Source organism: Anomaloglossus baeobatrachus, chromosome 1, assembly GCF_048569485.1.
Source record: "Anomaloglossus baeobatrachus isolate aAnoBae1 chromosome 1, aAnoBae1.hap1, whole genome shotgun sequence".
In the NCBI taxonomy this organism is placed as follows: Eukaryota; Metazoa; Chordata; class Amphibia; order Anura; family Aromobatidae; genus Anomaloglossus; species Anomaloglossus baeobatrachus.
The window spans coordinates 742992705-743015623 of NC_134353.1; the positions used below are offsets into that span (position 1 = coordinate 742992705).

The 22919-nt window shown below is 46.6% G+C and overlaps 1 protein-coding gene across 1 annotated transcript in view; it reads right to left on the bottom strand.

Moving 5' to 3' along the window:
- Positions 1-14603, bottom strand: part of HIP1R (huntingtin interacting protein 1 related) — a 291478-nt gene extending 276875 nt beyond the window's left edge. The window contains exon 1 of the mRNA XM_075323022.1: positions 14392-14603. Coding sequence (XP_075179137.1) covers positions 14392-14484 — 93 coding nt within the window. The 5' untranslated portion in view covers positions 14485-14603. The remainder of the gene's footprint in view (positions 1-14391) is intronic.
- Positions 14604-22919: the final 8316 nt, after the last annotated feature.

Below are 22919 nucleotides of genomic sequence, written 5' to 3' on the forward strand. Positions count from 1 at the left end.
CGATGTTTACCATGGTTACAGCTTACCGCAGGCTGCCAGACGCCGGCTCCCTGCTCGCTTCAGTTCGTCACTCTCTCGCTGTCACACACAGCGATGTGTGCTTCACAGCGGGAGAGCAACGTCCAAAAAATGAAGCAGGACATTCAGCAACGAGCGGCGACCTCACAGCAGGGGCCAGGTCGTTGCTGGATGTCACACACAGCGATGGGACGTCGCTGCTACGTCACAGAAAATGCTGACTTAGCAGCGACGTCGTTGTCGCTATGTTTGACACCTTTAGAGGGAATCTCTCAGCAGGATTTCAGCTCCCAAACTATTTGTATGCACAAGAAGCTCTTTCAAAGACAAGTCCAGTATTACCTTTACATCATCAGTTGTTGTCTCAATTACTGAGAAATCAACATTTGAATGGATATGCAAATGAACTTGAGATCTGAAGTCTCCGTCACTCCAGGTCTATTCCTTGCCTAGCACCACTTCCTACTGCTTGACTTACAGTCGCTACACTGTGTTACTTTAACAGAAACAGTCAAGCAGAAGGAGCGGCGTTGGACGGGGAATAGAGATGAAGTCCTTCTGCTTGATTTTCATATCCATTCAAGCACTGATTACAGTACTGAGTCTGAAAGAATGGACTTTATTGGATTTTTTCTTCTTTTCTTTTTATTGGAGGGGGGTATGATTATGGCTGATTTCTTTTAAAGAGCAGTTACATGACCCCAAACATATTAAACCCCTTAGTGAAAATTTTAAGTCCGTTTTACTATGCTAGCCTTATAAAAGGGCGGCTGAAACCAGAGAAACATTTTTCCCCTCAAAGCCATGCAAATGTAACTTATAATTACAGGCTTCACTTCTATAGGACAATGCTATGATACAAAGCACAGACACTAAGAATACGTAGCATAATGTAAATTTAGAATGCAAGGGTGAAGATTTATTTATTGATTCAAAAGATAGTCTGCCAATCTATTCCAGCAACGAGGAGGTTAAAAAGCTCACTACATATACACTGTATAGATCTGTGTGCAATATAATTCTAATATTAATATATTATATATTTTCAGTTTTTCTGATTTTTCTCTTTTATAGGTATATTTTTGAGTGAAATGTAAATTGTTCTTTTATTCTATAAACTACTGACATCTCCGAATTTCCAAGCAATACATTTTGTATTTATTTTCTGAAAACAAGAAATGGTCAAAACAAGACAATGCACAGCTTTCAGACCTCAAATAATGCAACGAAAACAAGTTCATAATCATTTAGAAACAACAATACTAATAATGTTTTAACTCAGGAAGAGTTCAGAAATCAATATTTTGTGGAATAACCATTATCTTTAATCACAGCGTTCATGCCTCTTGGCGCTTTCCACCAGACTTTCACACTGCTTTTGGGTGATCTTATGCCACTCCTAGCGCAAAAATGTAAGCAGTTCTTTGTTTGATGGCTTGTGACTATCAATCTTCCTCTTGATTACATTCCAGAGGTTTTCAATGGGGTTCAGGTCTGGAGATTGGGCTGGCCATGACAGGGTTTTGATGTGGTGGTCCCTCATCCACACACTGATTCACCTAGCTGTGTGGCATGGTGCATTGTCCTGCTGGAAAAAAAAAACAGTCCTCAGAGTTGGGGGAACATTGCCTGAGCAGAAGGAAGCAACTGTTTTTCCAGGATAACCTTGTATGCGGCTTGATTCATACATTCTTCGCAAAGATGTTTGTTGAATTTTCTTTACCTAAATTTTCAGCTTTGCCAAACACTTGGTCGTCTAATGGTTAGACGGAGACCTGGAGAGGCGTAAAAGCCACAGTGTTTTGCACCCACTGTGAAATTTGGTGCTGATCTGGGGATGCTTCAGCAAGGCTGGAATTGGGCAGATTAAATTTTTTGCAAAGGACGTATGAATCAAGCTGCATACAAGGTTATCCTGGAAAAAAAACAGTTGCTTCCTTCTGCTCAGGCAATGTGCCCCAACTCTGAGGACAGTTTTTTTCCCAGAAGGACAATGCTCCATGCCACACAGCTAGGTCAATAAATGTGTGGATGAAGGACCACTACATCAAAACCCTGTCATGGCCAGCCCAATCTCCAGACCTGAACCTCACTGAAAACCTCTGGAATGTAATCAAGAGGAAGATGGATAGTCACAAGCCATCAAACAAACAAAAACGTCTTAAATTATTGCACTAGGAGTGGCATAAGATCACCCAAAAGCAGTGTGAAAGACTGGTGGAAAGCATGCCAAGGCGCATGAATGCTGTCATTAAAATTCATGGTTATTCCACAAAATATTGATTTCTGAACTCTTCCTGAGTTAAAACATTATTAGTATTGTTTCTAAATGATTAACTTGTTTTCTTTGCATTATTTGAGGTGTCTGAAAGCTGTGCATTTATTTTTTTTTGTCATTTTGACAATTTCTCATTTTTAGAAAATAAATACAAAATTTATTGCTTGAAAATTCGGAGACATGTTGTCAGTTTATACAATAAAAGAACAATTTACATTTTACTCAAAAATATACCTATAAAGAGAAAAATCTGAAATACTGAAAATTTGGAAGTGGTCTCTTAATTTTTGCCAAAGCTATAGATATATATACCGTACTATAGCTTTGGCATAAACGTATATATATATATATATATATATATATATATATATATATATATATATATATATATATATATATATATATATATATATATATATATATATATATATATATACACATATATACACACACACACATATCCGATGGTGTCACTAGACACCATTGACTACCAAAGTGCTCTGCTTCACTACATAACCTTACTTCTTAGTCCACAAGAATTTACCACGTTAATGACCTGCTGAACTTCCCACTGACGTGGAGTTAATAGGACAATTAGTTAATAAATGTGGACTGTAAGGGAGCAGCGTGGGAAACAAATACAGCTGAATTCACACTGCGTCTGTAGAGTCTGCCGTGAACGCTGGGAAAGCAATGAAAGCAAAACATGAAAAGGATCCAGAAACCCCATCTAAAAGGTAGGCAAGTGAACCGCTGGTAAGGTGTGCAGGGCCCGGAGGGGCACCCGCTTTGGACAGGTGGAAAAGGGAGTCTATAATTACATCACTGAGTTTCGTATACAAGTTATTTGGGACTTATTCACACAGTGCATATTACACAGGTTTTTAATATATGTATTGCAGTTTTTTTATGTAGTTTTCTTCCAACTTTTAGTCTCTCCATAGTTTTCAATAGACACATTCGACATCCCTGAGTGAAGCCAACAATGTTTTCTTAGTCGGCACATGAGACCGGTCCTCTGTAAGGCTCTGTTCACGCAATAAGTATTAATTATAGGGAGTCACCCGGCCACAGACATGAACACATAGCAGCACTCAGGCTTTTGTTCAGATGAGCTGCTTTTCTGCATTTTTGCACATAATGCATTGTGCACATACCAGATTGTGATCACAAAACAGACAAGAATACCGTGCCCTCTAGACATGACCTATCAATGTAAGGAGGCGCTCAGGTCCAAGCAAATGCATATTAATATGAAAACTAATAGGTTATGATCAGAAGCCCAGCACCCCCGATCAGCCGGATGTACAAGGTGTATCATATATTAGCAATCAGTAATTTCGCTTTAAACATTACACTAAAGTAGCATATGACCAAAAAAAAAACAAAAAACACCAGCCGTGTATTTGTTTTGCAATCATCACACAGATATCTAATAACAATCATTAGAAGTGATGTTGCAATGACGCTTTGTAAATGGAGTTGGAAAACCCTTTAGTGGACTTGTCTGCAGTAACTGTGAATGGAACGTTTGTAGGGGATGTCCAGGACTAACCTGGTCAATATCAGATCGGTGAGGCGCTGGGTGTCAGATCCCAGTATGGATAGGCTAGTCCTGGACATCCCCTTAAAAGCTTGCCATCAATAACATTAACTGAAATCTATAGACCATCATATTTTACACGCTTATTTTTACATTTAGAGTATGTGTATAACCTAAAATTTATAGAACTGTTCTCCTGTTCTTTAAAATTGATGACGTCAACATTCGAGCAGGGAAGTCTGACGGCTGGCTCCTCTGCTGACCGATTGTAAGGATCCGCACTCGCCAGGTCCTCATCATGGGTTACCAGATCCAACTCTACTTTTAGTAGCTTTATCCCTTTGGAGTGGATGAGTCGCAGCTCCAATAACAGCACAGGTGACCAATGGGAGAGGGGGCAGGGTAAACAACACTTAGTGCAGAATGTCAGCCCCATCACATACCACATTGGTAGTGGGTAGTCGTGCTAGACCACAGGTCAAACCTCCATAGACCACCCTAAGGAACTGGGAAATCGAGTTCACAGAAGGTCGGTAAAGCATCTCTCATAAACGCCCCATTTTGGTATAGAGATGTCATAGGCTAAGTTCACACTTCCTTTGTTTTGCATCAGTCACAATCCGTAGCCTTGAGGAATTACGGAATCCTGCAAAATATTTTGCAGGAATCCTGTATTTCCCCATAGACTTCTATTAGTGACGGATTGCGACTGATGACCCTGCGTTGCATCCGCTGCGTCGCGGTCCGTCGTTTTTGACTGACCGCCGAGCGGGGAGCAACGCAGAATGTAACGTTTTTCGGGCCGTCCAAATTAACGCGCCGCGCAGGAATCCGTCGCCATCCGTCAAGCTTGTAATGCATGTCTATGGTGCTGGATTCCGTCGTAATCCGTCTTACAACGGAATCCAGCGCAGGATTCCGTCATGCTCTACTGAGCATGCCCAGCATGCTTGGCACGCCCACTGGGCTGTCCCAAACACAGACGGATCATGACTGATCCGTCAAAAAACGGACGCACAGCGGATGTAACGGACGCAACTGATCCGTTTTTTCACAGGATTCCTGTGAAAGGAATCCTGTGAAAAACACATCAGTTGCATCAGTTGACATCTTGAAAATGACTGATCCGTTGCTGACGGACCTGACTGATTGAAAACACAGGATGTGTGAACTAAGGCTAAGTTCACATTTCCGTTGATTTGTATCAGTCACATGCGTCGCTTGACGCATGTGACTGATGCGCTGTTCAACGCTGTACAACGGATGACAAAGAACAGAATTCTTTGTCGGATTCCGTTGTGTGCGGGGGGGCGGAGTTCGGGGGGGAGGGGAGGAGCCGAGCGGGGCCGTGGCACTGAGGACGTCAGTGCCGCAGTGACTGCAGGACAGGTGAGTGTGTGTGTGTGTGAGTGTGTGTGTGTATACACATGCTGAATGCGGGAGGGGGCGGAGCCGAGCGGGGGGCGGGGCCAGGCGCTGAGGATGTCAGTGGAAGTGCTGCGGTCTGCATGGCTGGGGACAGGTGAGTGTATGTGTGAGTGAGTGTGTGTATGTGCATGTATGTATGTATGTGCATGTATGTATGTATGTGTGTGCACATGCAAAGTGCGGGAGGGGGCGGAGCCGAGCGGGGGGCGGGGCCAGGCGCTGAGGATGTCAGTGGAAGTGCTGCGGTCTGCATGGCTGGGGACAGGTGAGTGTATGTGTGAGTGAGTGTGTGTATGTGCATGTATGTATGTATGTGCATGTATGTATGTATGTGTGTGCACATGCAAAGTGCGGGAGGGGGCGGAGCCGAGTGGGGGGCGGGGCCAGGCGCTGAGGATGTCAGTAGAAGTGCTGCGGTCTGCATGGCTGGGGACAGGTGAGTGTATGTGTGAGTGAGTGTGTGTATGTGCATGTATGTATGTATGTGCATGTATGTATGTATGTGTGTGCACATGCAAAGTGCGGGAGGGGGCGGAGCCGAGTGGGGGGCGGGGCCAGGCGCTGAGGATGTCAGTAGAAGTGCTGCGGTCTGCATGGCTGGGGACAGGTGAGTGTATGTGTGAGTGAGTGTGTGTATGTGCATGTATGTATGTATGTGCATGTATGTATGTATGTGTGTGCACATGCAAAGTGCGGGAGGGGGCGGAGCCGAGTGGGGGGCGGGGCCAGGCGCTGAGGATGTCAGTAGAAGTGCTGCGGTCTGCATGGCTGGGGACAGGTGAGTGTATGTGTGAGTGAGTGTGTGTATGTGCATGTATGTATGTATGTGCATGTATGTATGTATGTGTGTGCACATGCAAAGTGCGGGAGGGGGCGGAGCCGAGCGGGGGGCGGGGCCAGGCGCTGAGGATGTCAGTAGAAGTGCTGCGGTCTGCATGGCTGGGGACAGGTGAGTGTATGTGTGAGTGAGTGTGTGTATGTGCATGTATGTATGTATGTGCATGTATGTATGTATGTGTGTGCACATGCAAAGTGCGGGAGGGGGCGGAGCCGAGCAGGGGGCGGGGCCAGACGAGGGTGTCAGTGGCAGTGCTTGTCTGCATGGCTGGGGACAGGTGTGTGTGTGTGTGTGTGTACATACATACATGTGCGGAGTGCGGGAGGGGGCGGGGCCGAGCGGGGAAGTGTCGGCCTCCCTGCACACGTAACCAGCCTAAATATCGGGTAACAGCAAAGCACCCGATGTTTACCTTGGTTACCCGATATTTACCTTGGTTACGGGCCTACACCGCTTAGCGCTGGCTCCTTGCACCGTAACCAGGGTAAATATCGGGTAACCAACCAAAGCTGGTGACGTGTGCAGGGAGCCAGAGAGCATGCGCAGCGAAATCCGACGGATCTCGCTGCTCAAAAAACGTTACATGCTGCGTTCCTCCCGCCCGGCGGTCAGTCGTTCCACGACTGATCAGTCGGGCGGAGGGTGCAACGCAGCATCATCAGTCACAATCCGCTGCTCATACAAGTCTAAGGGAGCAGCGGAATCCGCTAAACGGATTCCGCTGTTTACAAGAGCAGCGGATTGTGACTGATACATTTTAGCGGAAATGTGAACTTAGCCTTAGCCATAGATGCTAGTGATGAGTGGGCACTACCGTGCTGCTCGGGACTCATAACAAGGAGATGAACGCTCGGACGGGCTCGACTCGTGTACCAAGCATATTGGAAGTCACTGGGGAACTCTAGTATTTTTCCTGAATATTAAGGCCCTGTGCGCACTGGAAAACGGAACTTTCTTAAGAAAATTCCGCAGGGTCTGAAAGATTACCACACCCGCGGTAAAGAAACACGGCAAACTGCATGTGGTTTGCCGCGGTTTTACCGCGGTATTGTTCACGGTATTGCCGCGTGCGGGTTGGTACATGTGTTTTATTGCATTCAATGCAATAAAGCACATTGGGGAAAAAAAATAATTTCCTTCTGAGATAGATCGTAGAGAGACAAATAGATAGAGCACAGATCGCTGCATTTCTCCCGAGCGGTAAAGTGTGTTCACATTACCGGCCGTGGGAAATGCCCTGTGGTTACCTCTGCTGTCTCGCTGCGAGGCTGCATTCAGTGCTGTGTGTCAGTCGCGGCTGGATGCAAGCTTCGCAGGACGTGGATTACGCCGGAGCTGTGTATTTGGGAGGGGGTCAATAAAAGGGTGAACGAGGAGGCTTATTTGTGTTTTATTTAAAATAAATGATTTTTCGGTGTGTTTTTTCACTTTACTTACGGGTTGATCATGTCAGCTGTCACATAGACGCTGCCATGATCAAGCCCAGACTTAGTGGCGGCGATCCGCCGCCATTTACTCCTTATTACCCTGTCTGCCACCGCATCACGGCAACAGGAAGAGCTGGGGACACTCCGGTACTGCCGCATAATGGATGCGACAGTCCCGGGGCAGCTGCGGGCTGATATTCTCAGCTGTGGAGGGGGGGGGCATTAACCCTGCCCCTCGCCCTCCCCAGCCTGAGAATACCGGGCCGGCGCTGTGTGTTTACCTCGGCTGGACGGTAAAAATACAGCGGAGCCCACGTGGTTTTTTTTTCTATATTTCCGTTTGATTTCCATGTGTATTCTATGTGTCTGTGTGTGAGTGTGATGTGTGTGTATTCTATGTCTGATCTCTGTGTTTACTCTCTGCTCCGCTCCCTGTTCCTGTAATGACATCACTTCCCTGCAAACCGTAGGCAGCGATGAACATTACCGCAGGTAAACCGCGAAATACCGCAGGGAATAACGCAGGAAAACGCAATGAACCGCACAGAATTTGCTGCCTGCATTATTCCCTGCGGGATTTCACGATTACATTACAGTCAATGGAGTGAAATCCCGCAGCGATGTGCGGAAAAGAAGTGACATGCAATTGTTTTTGCTGCGGGAATCCCGCAGCAAAACATGCAGCTGTCAAAATCCGCCTAGTGCGCACAGCATTTTTTTTCCCATAGGATTTGCTGGTGAATCACTGCAGAGATGTTATGAACATTTTCTGCAGCGAAACATGCAGCAAATCTGCGGGAAATCCACGGCAAAAACCGGCAAGTGCACACAGGGCCTAAGGCTATATGCCAACTGCTTTTTTATGTGCTTCTTTTCTGTACATAAAATGCATGTTTTGGCAGGAAAAACGCGTTTTCTTTTTCTTTTAGTCATGGCGATCGCGGGGGTTCAGGTGCTGTACGTCCGCGATCGCCACCGGGTCTCTGGCTGATGTTTTATTGGAACCCGGCTCGCACTGCTTCTGAAAGCTTACCCCTCTGAATGCTGTGATCAGCGCGGTCACAGTATTCAGAAGGCAGGGAGAGTGATTGCTTACCTCTCCCTCGTGATCCGGTCCTTGGAATCTGATCACGGGGGCCCGATCGCTGCCGTAACCCTGGGTCGTCACCGTGACAACCCCAGGTTACTGAGCTACGGAGAGCCTCAGACATTATTCTGTATGCAGGGTAGAGGTAAAGTGCTGCGCTATAATCCATTGTAGTGATAAAGCACTACAGGGGATTATAGAAACGCAGTAAGGCCCTGTGCGCACTTACCGGATTTTGCCGCGGATTTTTTGCGGTTTTGCTGCATGTTTGGCTGCAGAAAATGTTCATAACATCTCTGCAGTGAATCACCAGCAAAACCTATGGGAAAAAAAAATCCTGTGCGCACTAGGCAGAATTTGACAGCTGCATGTTTTGCTGCGGGATTCCCGCAGCAAAAACAATTGTATGTCAATTCTTTCCGCACGTCGCTGCGGGATTTCACTCCATTGACTGCCATGTAATCGTGAAATCCCGCAGGGAATAACGCAGGCAGCAAATTCTGTGCGATTCATTGCGTTTTCCTGCGTTATTCCCTGCTGTATTTCGCGGTTTACCTCCGGTAATGTACATCGCTTGTCTGCAGTTTTGCAGGGAAGTGATGTCATTACAGGAAGAGGAAGCGGAGCAGAGAGTAAACACACACAGACATAAAACACACATAGAAAGCAAATGGAAATATAGAAAACAAAACACGTGGGCTCCGCTGTATATTTACCTTCCAGCCGAGGTAAGCACACAGCGGCGGTCCGGTATTTTCAGGCTGGGGAGGGAGAGGGGTAGGGTTAATGTCCCCCGCCTCACTCCCCCTCCCGCAGCCGAGAATATCAGCCGCAGCTGCCCCGGGACTGTCGCATGCATTATGCGGCAGTATCGGAGTGTCCCTGGCTCTTCCTGCCGCCGTGTAGCAGTGGCAGTCAGGGTAATGAAAGGGGTTAATGGTGGCGCATCACCGCCATTAACTACAGGCTTGATCATGGCAGCGTTTATGTGACAGCTGACATGATCAACCCGTAAGTAAAGTGAAAAAAAACACACCGAAAAATCCTTTATTTTAAATAAAACAAACAAGCCTCGTTCACCCTTTTATTAACCCCTCCCGAAACAAAGCTCCGGCGTAATCCACAGCTCCTGCGTCCTGCGCTGCTTACATCCAGCCGCGACTGACACACAGCGCTGAATTACCTCTGCAGCCTCGGAGCGAGACAGCAGAGGTAATTACCGGTCATTTCCCACAGCCGGTAATGTGAACTCACTGCCGACCGTGGGAAATGCAGCGATCTGTCCTCTGTCTATTCTTCTGTCTCTTTATCTATCTACTATCTCAGAATGAAATGACTTTTTTTTTATTTTTCTTCAATGTGCTTTATTGCATTGAATGCAATAAAGCACATCCCAACCCGCACGCGGCAATACCGCGAACAATACCGCGGTAAAACGCATGCGGTTTTCGGGTGCGGTTTGCCGCAGTTTTTTACCGCGGGTGCGGTAATCTTTGAATACCTGCGGAATTTTCTTGAGAAAATTCCATTTTCCAGTGCGCACAGGGCCTAAGGGTATGTTCACATGTGGCTTTTTTTTACCACAAAGATTCAGCATTTTTGTCCCAAAAATGTGTTTTTGACACATTTTTACCAATGCGTTTTTTAAATCACATCTATTGACTGGAAGAGCTCAAAAACGCTGGAAAAACGCAAAAAGAATTGACATGCTGCATTTTGGGTGCGTCTTCAAAAGCACAGCAAACAAAAGCACACTGTGTAGACAGAAAAATAGAAATCTCAGACTTTGCTGGGAGAAGGAAATGCATACATTTAACTTAGGTGCATCTTTGTGACCTCAGAACGCACCAAAAAACGCCCTGTGTGAACTTAGACTTAAAAAATGCAAGAAAAAATAAGCAGCGTGGGCACAGTAAGTCAGGATTGTCATAGACTTTGCTGGAATACTTTTTTCATTGATGTTATTAAAACAAGGAAAGACACATGAAAAACATGCAAAAAATAAAAAAACAACACGTGTGCATATAGCTTAAAATTACTCGAGTTCCCTAATTACTTCCATTATACTCGGTACTTGAATTGCGTCCGTCCAAGCATTCAACTGCTGGTTACCAATACTGAGCACCCGAGCATGGTAGTGCCCACTCATCACAGTGCATGGACGGACGCTGAGCTTCCATGATATGGTAGTGCCCGCTCATCAGTAATAGCAGCGCATCTGCACAGTGCATGGACGGACGCTGAGCTTCCATGATATGGTAGTGCCCGCTCATCACTAATGGCAGCACATCTGCACAGTGCATGGACGGACGCTGAGCTTCCATGATATGGTAGTGCCCGCTCATCAGTAATGGCAGCACATCTGCACAGTGCATGGAAGGCCACTCAGCACAGTGCATGGCCGGACGCTGAGCTTCCATGATATGGTAGTGCCCGCTCATCAGTAATGGCAGCACATCTGCACAGTGCATGGACGGACGCTGAGCTTCCATGATATGGTAGTGCCCGCTCATCAGTAATGGCAGCACATCTGCACAGTGCATGGAAGGCCACTCAGCACAGTGCATGGCCGGACGCTGAGCTTCCATGATATGGTAGTGCCCGCTCATCAGTAATGGCAGCACATCTGCACAGTGCATGGACGGACGCTGAGCTTCCATGATATGGTAGTGCCCGCTCATCAGTAATGGCAGCACATCTGCACAGTGCATGGAAGGCCACTCAGCACAGTGCATGGACGGACGCTGAGCTTCCATGATATGGTAGTGCCCGCTCATCACTAATGGCAGCACATCTGCACAGTGCATGGACGGACGCTGAGCTTCCATGATATGGTAGTGCCCACTCATCAGTAATGGCAGCACATCTGCACAGTGCATGGAAGGCCACTCAGCACAGTGCATGGACGGACGCTGAGCTTCCATGATATGGTAGTGCCCGCTCATCAGTAATGGCAGCACATCTGCACAGTGCATGGACGGACGCTGAGCTTCCATGATATGGTAGTGCCCGCTCATCAGTAATGGCAGCACATCTGCACAGTGCATGGAAGGCCACTCAGCACAGTGCATGGACGGACGCTGAGCTTCCATGATATGGTAGTGCCCGCTCATCACTAATGGCAGCACATCTGCACAGTGCATGGACGGACGCTGAGCTTCCATGATATGGTAGTGCCCACTCATCAGTAATGGCAGCACATCTGCACAGTGCGTGGAAGGCCACTCAGCACAGTGCATGGACGGACGCTGAGCTTCCATGATATGGTAGTGCCCGCTCATCAGTAATGGCAGCACATCTGCACAGTGCATGGACGGACGCTGAGCTTCCATGATATGGTAGTGCCCGCTCATCAGTAATGGCAGCACATCTGCACAGTGCATGGACGGACGCTGAGCTTCCATGATATGGTAGTGCCCGCTCATCAGTAATGGCAGCACATCTGCACAGTGCATGGACGGACGCTCAGCTTCCATGATATGGTAGTGCCCGCTCATCACTAATGGCAGCACATCTGCACAGTGCATGGACGGACGCTGAGCTTCCATGATATGGTAGTGCCCGCTCATCAGTAATGGCAGCACATCTGCACACTGCATGGACGGACGCTGAGCTTCCATGATATGGTAGTGCCCGCTCATCAGTAATGGCAGCACATCTGCACACTGCATGGACGGACGCTGAGCTTCCATGATATGGTAGTGCCCGCTCATCACTAATGGCAGCACATCTGCACAGTGCATGGACGGACGCTGAGCTTCCATGATATGGTAGTGCCCGCTCATCACTAATGGCAGAACATCTGCACAGTGCATGGACGGACGCTGAGCTTCCATGATATGGTAGTGCCCGCTCATCACTAATGGCAGCACATCTGCACAGTGCATGGACGGACGCTCAGCTTCCATGATATGGTAGTGCCCGCTCATCAGTAATGGCAGCACATCTGCACACTGCATGGACGGACGCTGAGCTTCCATGATATGGTAGTGCCCGCTCATCAGTAATGGCAGCACATCTGCACACTGCATGGACGGACGCTGAGCTTCCATGATACGGTAGTGCCCGCTCATCAGTAATGGCAGCACATCTGCACACTGCATGGACGGACGCTGAGCTTCCATGATATGGTAGTGCCCACTCATCAGTAATGGCAGCACATCTGCACAGTGCATGGACGGACGCTGACCTTCCATGATATGGTAGTGCCCGCTCATCAGTAATGGCAGCACATCTGCACACTGCATGGACGGACGCTCAGCTTCCATGATATGGTAGTGCCCGCTCATCACTAATGGCAGAACATCTGCACAGTGCATGGACGGACGCTGAGCTTCCATGATATGGTAGTGCCCGCTCATCACTAATGGCAGCACATCTGCACAGTGCATGGACGGACGCTGAGCTTCCATGATATGGTAGTGCCCGCTCATCAGTAATGGCAGCACATCTGCACAGTGCATGGACGGACGCTGAGCTTCCATGATATGGTAGTGGCCGCTCATCAGTAATGGCAGCACATCTGCACAGTGCATGGACGGACGCTGAGCTTCCATGATATGGTAGTGGCCGCTCATCAGTAATGGCAGCACATCTGCACAGTGCATGGACGGACGCTCAGCTTCCATGATATGGTAGTGGCCGCTCATCAGTAATGGCAGCACATCTGCACAGTGCATGGACGGACGCTGAGCTTCCATGATACGGTAGTGCCCGCTCATCAGTAATGGCAGCACATCTGCACACTGCATGGACGGACGCTGAGCTTCCATGATATGGTAGTGCCCACTCATCAGTAATGGCAGCACATCTGCACAGTGCATGGACGGACGCTGACCTTCCATGATATGGTAGTGCCCGCTCATCAGTAATGGCAGCACATCTGCACACTGCATGGACGGACGCTCAGCTTCCATGATATGGTAGTGCCCGCTCATCACTAATGGCAGAACATCTGCACAGTGCATGGACGGACGCTGAGCTTCCATGATATGGTAGTGCCCGCTCATCACTAATGGCAGCACATCTGCACAGTGCATGGACGGACGCTGAGCTTCCATGATATGGTAGTGCCCGCTCATCAGTAATGGCAGCACATCTGCACAGTGCATGGACGGACGCTGAGCTTCCATGATATGGTAGTGCCCGCTCATCAGTAATGGCAGCACATCTGCACAGTGCATGGACGGACGCTGAGCTTCCATGATATGGTAGTGCCCACTCATCACTAATGGCAGCACATCTGCACAGTGCATGGACGGACGCTGACCTATGTAATTTTACAATAATCTGCAATGCTAGGTCATGAACTTTTAGCAGAAAGTTAAATTTTTTGCATACATAGCACCAACATATACCACATCGCTGTACAAACCGCCTTTACCTACAAAGAAGCTTACAGCCTAAGTTACAGTGGAGAGTTCCCAGGACGCCAATACCCTGTATAACTGCAGGTCCTCAGACTGAAGGGAAACCGGGGACATGCACAGGAAGCACAGGCGGCTGCAGGTGTTGGCTGTGGCCCCATCACGTCCCAGCCTCCATCACGGAGAGCCTCCACCATGCGGACTCCGCTGCCTCCAGTGATGTGTGCTGATGTAGCAGAGCCGAGTGACATCCCCAGAAGTGCTCAGCTCCGCGGGCCGATCGGTGCCGCTCTCCCCATACAGCCCTGCTGCCCATGCTCTCCCGCCCCTGCAGGCGCCACACACTGGGCTGCCCTGGCCTCGGTCACACACCCATCTGTCTCCACGCCAGGTCACACCGCCTCACCTGGTTCTTATCAAACTGCTCCCTCTCAGCCTCCAAGCCGTGTCCGGAGCGCCGGCTCAGCACCCGGGCAGGCACGTTCTTAATGGTGTTCATGGCGGTAAGCTCCCACTCGTGTAGTCCTCTGCAGCCGCCACCAGCAGCGTCCGCTCACCTCTGCCCGCACCACAGCGACTGCTACCTGACCAGCAGCGGCCCCGCGGAATGCTGGGTAATATCTCTCAGCGCTACAGCAGCAGTGGGCGGAGCTATGGAGCCTCCAGACAGACGCGCAGTGACGTCATGACGCAGCAGAGGTAACACTGCTGTCACCTGGACAAATATTGACAGAAAGCCGGCGACTGCGAACGCGTATGTGGAATGTGCGAGGTCTGAGGCGGCCATGGTGGAAGGCTGGCGGGCGCCGAGAGCCGCAAACATTAACAATGGAAATGTGCGCCTATACTCACTAATGGCTCCATGGTGACAGCAGTCCTATGTGATATGTGTCTGGCGATGGCAGAATATAATATTATATAAACTAATATCAGTGAAAGGAAAGGGGTTTTCTATGAACAAAGTTAATTTTAACCCCTTAAGACCCAAGTCACTTTATTGCTGCTTTCACACATCCAGTTTTTTCCGTCAGGCACAATCCGGTTTGTGCCTGATGCAACGGATCCGGCACAGATTGTGGTAAAACTGATGAGACGGACCCGTTGTAGCAGTTTGTACCGAGAATCCAGCTGTGGCAGCAGGTAGCCTGAGTGACGTCACCGCTGACAGCGCGGCTAACTTCAGTTGCTCCATGGAGCTCACAGCGAGCGGCGGTGTTCTACTGCCGCTCCTGTCAGCTTCCGATGTAGCAGAGCTGAAAAGGTCGTGGGAGCACGTGTGCATTACGCCGGAGCTGGAGGGGTATTGGGGGATTAATAAAGTGGTGAAAGAGGGTGTTTTTTTGTCTTTTATTTCAAATAAAGAATTTTTTCGGTGTTTGTGTTTATTTACTTTCACTACATTTTAGTGATGGGGTGTGTGTCATAGACATCTGCCATCACTAAGCTAGGACTTAGTGGCAGCTATGGGCTGCCATTAACTCCTTATTACCCCGATTGCCACTGCATCAGGGTAATCGGGATGAGGCGGGTAGAGTCCCGGGACTGTCGCATCTAATGGATTCAGCATTCCAAGGCGGCTGTTGGCTGATATTTTTAGGCTGGGGGCTCCCCATAACGTTGGGCTCCCCATCCTGAGAATGCCAGCCCTCAGCTGAGTGGCTTTACTTTGGCTGGTATCAAAATTGGGCAGCTGTGATTGGTTGCAGTGAGACAGCTGTCATTCAGTGTGGGGAACACGTCTGACTGCAACCAATCATAGGCGCCGGTGGGCGGGGAAGCAGTGAATACGAGATGGAATAATGAGTGGCCTGCATTTTCAAAGCAGGAAAAGCCACGGGAGCTTTGTGACAGCTGTGCTGTATGAGAGAGAGACAGACAAAGAGCGACAGAGAGCGAGAGAGAGACCGACAGAGAGAGAGACAGAGAGAGAGATAGATTTTCTAACCAGAAAGGAATTTACATCTTATCTGAGTATGCTCAGTTAAAAAAAAACGGATATGTTGGTGGAATGCGTTTTTTGGCGCATTACGATGGATCCGGCGCCCATAGGCTTTCATTTTACAACACGCCGCCGGATCCGGTGCGGTGCGTTTTTTGCCGGTGACAAAAAATGTTCCTTTGTGCGTCCTTTCCAGCAGCCAGACAGACATTTTGGCGCACAACGGATGCCACGCAAGGGCATCAGGCACAATCAAGCGGCTAATACAATTCAATGAGGAAAAAAATGCATCCGGCGCCGGATCGGTTTTATCCGGTATTCGCTGGATTGTGCCGGACGGCAAAAACCGGATGTGTGAAAGCAGCCTAACCAAGCCTCATTTTACAATTCTGACCAGTGTCACTTTATGAGGTTATAACTCTGGAACGCTTCAATGGATCCCGGTGATTCTGAGACTGTTTTTTTTCTTGACATTTTGTATTTATCTAGTAAAATATACAAAGTTTGGCAAAAAATTCAAAAATGTCACAATTTTCAAACTTTGAACTTTTATGCCTTTAAAGGGAACCTGTCACCAGATGTGGCAACTATAACCTGCGGCCACCACCAACAAGCTCCTATATACAGCATTCTAGAGAGGAGATGCCGTATTGGAGAGAGGACGCGCCGGACCAGCGATACCCATCAGACCGGAGCACCCCCTTAGGTGAATATTATAAAAGTGTTTTGTGTTTTTTATGTTATGCAGAGTGGCCTGGGCTCTTATATACAGTATTCTGGAATGCTGTATCTAAGAGCCCACTGGTGGTGGCCGCAGCTTATAGTCGCCAAATATGGTGACAGGTTCCCTTTAAACCAGATATATATATACCACACAAAATAATTACTAAATAACTTCCCACATGTCAGCTTTACATCAGCACTAGAGATTGGCAAATAGTAAAATATTCAGGTTAGGATTCTTTGTGCAGAATAATTTATATTATTCATGTACCAAATAATAAACCTGATGCAAGTCAATGAGAAATGCAAATAATTTTCTGGAGGACTTTGGAAGTAGGTCTGGGAGTGCTGTAAAAATGCTGCAATGGATGAAAAAGTGCTGAAACTGAATGGGAACAGCATGAGGAAGATGCCTGGATGCATTTCTGACTCACAGCAGGTTTCTGGGAATAATGTTGTCAGAATATTATGTGAATTAAAGCAGGAGAATTATACTTAGGGCAGAGTCACACTGACATATGACTCGAACAAGTGCAGTGAGAAAATCTCCCATTGCACTCGGTCCCATTTAAGCCAATGGAGCAGCTCACAGCTGCGAGTTTTTACTCAGCCCTAATTGGACTGGTTTTTATGAGGAAAAAATCATAGCAAGTCTATGGGTGCTAGTGAAATATCAGACTGCACTTTGATGTCATCCAAGTGCAGTGCAATATACACACGGGCTGATAATGGAGGAGATGGGGAGATTAATCCCTCCCTTTCCTCTGCAGCTGTGCTGTGATTACTAGATCGGATCACAGTTGCATGACACTCGGCTCACGCTCGCAGCTGAGAAGGGAGCGGAGTGTCATTAGCATATTGCATCCGAGGCTCTCGCAACGGATGCCATACACTACTGTGACTCCGGCCTTACTGAGATTCACCATGGCTGTCACACTGCTTCCTGGCACGCTCATTAAAGTTAATTAATATGCACTGCTTTCCCCTCCCACCCTCTGTGACAGCATCTGTGATTGGTTGCAGTCCTGCTTCCCCTGCCCACACTCAGACAGTGTTTGTGATTGGTTGCCGTCACAATAGCTGTCTGGCTCAGGAAGTGAAGTGTAAAAGTGTAAAAATAAATAATTGGAAAAAATGATTAGGGATAGAGAGAGTCCAAGGTGATACCATCTGTCTCATTATAGGGAATCTTCTTTCAGAAGTTCCGTCTGAATCCGTTATTTCAGAGATTTACACGTAATCCCCACTGTAGGCACTCAGCGCAGAGTGCATGATAAATGTGAGCCGAGCCTTACTGCGATCTTTGGGAGGCAGAATGAACAAGTCAACAGCAGGTCAACAATTTCTTTTATTTATTTTTTACATCGTTCACTGTGCGGTATAAGTGATTAGGCGGCTTTATTCGTCGGGTCAGTGCGATTGCAGCAATGGCAAGTTAATGTAGTTTTTTCATGTTTGGCTGCATCACACACTAAAAAAAATGCTGGAAAAAAAAATTTGCACCACCATATTTTTAGAGCTCTCATTTTGCTAGATTAATGACCACAGAGTCATGTGAGGGTCTATTTTTTGCAGGACGAGTTGACCATTTTCATGCACATAATGTTTTTCTAATCACTTATTTTTTTTCTATGTTTAGGTTGCAGAACGAGCAAAAAAACAGCAAATCAAAATTAGGGTTTTGTTGGGGGTGGGGGGGGTGTTTGGGGGGAGTTTTTTTATTTTTTATGCATTTCACCGTGTGGTGCAAGTGCTAAGACATGTTTATTCTTCGGGTCAGTACAGTTAGTTACAGTTATACCACATTTATAGAATCATTTTTATGTTTTTCCGCTTTTACACAATAACAATTTTATAGGAAAAGTATTGTTTTGTCATATCTGCATTCTGAGAGCTACAGATTTTTTATTTTTCCACTGATGGAGCCCTGATATATAAAATTGTCCCACAATTTAACCCCTACAGGGAACACTAATTAAAAAAAAAAGTAGCACAAAATGATGCTTTTTCATCATACCTCTAAAATAAAAGTGGAATAAAACTCAATCAAGAAGACAAATGTAAATAAAAATGGTATCACTGGAAATGTTATCTTGTACGCATTAACGGCCAGTCTGGGTAGTCAGTCAGTAGCAGGATGGTATTTCATTAGAATTGGCTTCACGAAATTGTGAAGTCATGGACACTTTAATTACCCAGGTACATGATGATGGCCAGAAGCAGTCAATTGGCAGTAGGGCATGTCATTATTTCAGTAATGTAAATGATTGGGGAAAGAATGGAGCGGTGGCACACACTGCCAGTCCCCATTCTATTCTGACATTTGAGAACGTTTTTTATCATGGGTGATGGGAATAACCCTTTAAAGGGAATATGTCAGCATGTGTTTGCTAAGCCATCTGAGAACAGCATCATGTACGGAGAAAAACCCTGATTATAGCAATGTACCCTGACTGGGCTGCAGTTTTGATTAAAATTAGCGATAAGAGCGCATGCTCTGGCCCTGCTAAATACTTGATTGACCATCAGGGTGCTCAAGACGCTTGTTACAAGAACGAGTATCTTGGGGGTGCTCAACCTCCCCGTCAGTCGTACTCTCTTTGCCAGCCCTCCTGGGGAGATCTTCCGGAAAAATACTCAATATTGCCATTGACTTTCATTATGCTCGGTAGTTGAGTCGAGAGTCTGAGCGTCAGACCTGTAGCGAGCACTCAAGCCTTTCAGTGCTTGCTCATCACGAATTAAAATCAAGTTTTTCTGCTGCAGATCTACTTAGTTCTCAGAGTGCTGAGCTCTACATAACTCCACCCCCACCACAGATTTTGTAGCTTTCTAGGTGCACTGTGCATATGCAGAAAGCTGCCAATCAGTGGTAGGGCGGGGTTATACAAAGCTCATGTATATGTAGGAAATTTACTAATCCTCTAGTGTTAATCTGGTGATAAAACCGTGATATTGTCAAAAACTGCAGCAAGTAGCCCTGTGACACACTTGGAATCAGAGTATCTTCCCCAACAATATACCGCTTTTGAGATTAGATAGAAAAAAAACTGGTGACAGATACCCATTAAGGGAAAAGTAAAGTTAAGTGGTGGGAACACAGTTCTGATGCAGACAAAAAGTTTAGGATTATTTTGCATAAACAAGCTTGATAGGACAGAGATGTGTGATTACGTGTCAAATTTAATAGGTTATTTCAACCACTGTGGAACACAGCAGTAATGACAACATTATTATTATTTTTTAACGGCCTTCAGCTCAATCTCGAGCCATCACGACTGTAGGAAGATCGATCTTGTGGAAGCCTAGATGGGTCCCCCAGAGTCGTCTCCACCGTTACCTTAATAGTATCAGTGACCATATACTGTTAACAAATGCACTTCTGTTTTTGCATCAAAACCCCATTGTAACGACAATCCAGCATTAGCATAGACCGTCATTTCATAGCATTGGCAGCAGACTGTTCTAAGATCTGGAGACCGCTAAACCCCTTCGTAGCCGGGGTATTTTCTGTTTTTTTCCTTCCCTTTTAAGGCCCTATGTGCACTAGAAAATGGAATTTTCTTAAAATTCTGCAGGCTCTGAAAGATTTCCGCACCCGCGGGAAAAAACGAAAAAAACGCACCGAAATCCGCATGCGTTTTGTTGCGGTTTTTCCACAGGTTAGTACATGTGTATTAATGCATTCAATGCAATAAAGCACATTGAAAAAAGAAAAAAAAAAGTAATTTCCTGCTGATATAGATAGATGGATAGGCAGATAGATAAATAAAGATAATGGATAGATAAATAGAAGGATAGATAGAGGGATATATAAATAGAAGGATAGATAGATACAGTAGATAGATAGATAGATAATCAATAGATAGAGTCCCTGTGAGGACACACTGCAGTTCTCGCGAGCGGTAGTGTGTTCAAATTACCGACCATGAGAAATGACCTGTAATTACCTATTCAGTCTCGTTACGAGGCTGCATTGAGTATGTGTCAGTCGCGTCTGGATGCAAGCGTCGTGGGACCTCGGTGGATTACACTGGAGCTGTGTGTTAGGGGGGAGTTAATAAAGTGGTGAAAGAGGGGCTTTTTTTGTGTTTTATTTAAAATAAAAGATTTTTCGGTGTATGTGTTTATTCACTTTAGTTACGGGTTAATCATGAAAGCTTTCTCATAGATGCTGCCATGATTAAGCCAGGACTTAGTGGCAGCGACGCGCTGCCATTAACTCGTTATTACCTTGATTGCCACAGCATCACGGCAATCTGGAAGAGTCAGGGAAACACTCCAGACTGTTGCATAATGGATGCGACAGTCCCGGGGCAGCTGCGGACTGATATTCTTGGCTGTGGGAGGGGGGAGGGCATTAACCATGGGCCTCGCCCTCCCCAGCCTGAGAATACCGGGCCACCGCTGTGTGTTTACCTCGGCTGGACGGTAAAAATACGGCGGAGCCTACGGTTTTTATTTTTTTTTTATTTTTAATATGTACGTTTGATTTTTATGCGTATTCTATATGTCTGTGTCTGTGTCTGTGTGTGAGTGTGATCTGTGTGTGTTTACTCTCTGCTCTGCTTCCACTTCCTGTCATAATGACATCACTTTCCTGCAAAACGAAGGGCATTGATGAACATTATGTCCCGAAAAACGCAAAATCCCTCAGGGAATAACGCAGGAAAACGCAATGAAACACACAGAATTTGCTGCCTGCGTTATTCCCTGCGGGATTTCACGATTACATTACAGTCAATGGAGTGAAATGCCGCAGCTACTTGCGGAAAGAAGTGACATGCAATTCTTTTTGCTGCGGGAATCCCGCAGCAAAACCTGTAGCTGTCAAAATCTGCCTAGTGCGCACAGCATTTTTTTTTCTCCATAGGTTTTGCTGGTGAATCACTGCAGAAAGGTTATGAACATTTTCTGCAGAGAAACATGCAGCAAATCTGCGGTAAAATCCGCCTAGTGCGCACATAGCCTTAGAGCCATAACTTTTTTTATTTTTCCACCCACATATATGACGGCTTGTTTTCTTGCAGGACAGGTTGTATATTTGAATGACAATTCATTTTACTCTATAGAGTGCTGGAAAATGGGTGAAAAAATTCCAAGTGCAATTTCACATTTTTATTTTCCATTTATTTATTTTTTTAATTTACCATCCTCCCTATATAATAAAATTGACCTAGCAATATGATTCTCCATGTTTTGTTTTTTATTTAAGTGGAGAATAAAAATTTGTAGAAATCTTCTTTGCTAGTGCGACCCAAACAGTACGCAGCAATATCAAATACTTGTAATTTTTTTTGTTTTGCTTTACTTTATTTTTAGTTGGGTAAAGGGGGGGGGGGGAGTGATTTGAACTTTTTTCATAACTTTAAACATTTTTTCCATTTTTACTGTATTTGTTAGTTCCCTTAGGGGATTTGAACTTACAATCATCTGATCGCTTATGCTATACATAGCAGTGCATTATCACGTCAAGGGCGCCCCTCCCATGCCGATGGGCTGCAGGCAGAGCTCCGTTCCACTCACAGCTGTTAAGGGGCAGATGATGGCTGAATAATTCAGCCATCATTTGCTGGGAAAAATGTGGGCTCAACATGGGAGCTGCATCAAAGTCAGGGATGCAACATATCACGTAATTTTTACGTCATATGTCATGAAGGAGTTAAAGAGTATCTGTGTACAATGTCTTTAAGATGCCGCAAAAGCTGCCCAGGTTTCCCTAGGCACCTGAAGCGGCTTCACTGGTGGCTCCATCGTCATTTTTATGTCGGCTCAGCAGCCAGCATATTTTCATGTACTTGTAAATATAGAGATCTGACAGCTTTCAAACAAAGCCACCCAAAAAAATGGCCTTGTTACTGCTTTTAAGGCTGGGGCCATAATAGGATTACTGCAATTCCCTCACATGACACTCGGCTCACTCTGGCAGTACAGCAGAGCTGAGTGTCATGCGAGTGTCCCTGCGACTGAGGTCCGATCGTGTGTGAGCGGACCGGCTCTGAGGAGGGGCGGGCCGGTGCTGTGGAGGGGAGGGAGGGATTTCTCTCCCTCTCTCCTTCGTAGACTGCTATTGCTATTCTCGCACTGGTGTACCGCGAGTGTAGTGCGATTTTTTTCTCGCCCCATACACTTGAATGGGTGCGAAAGAAACAAGGATCACATTACAATCGCAGCATGCTGCGATTGATTTCTCGGTACGATTAGGGCTGGGAATATAATCGCTCATGGGTGCTGACACATAGGTTAATATTGGTCCGAGTGGTATGCAATGT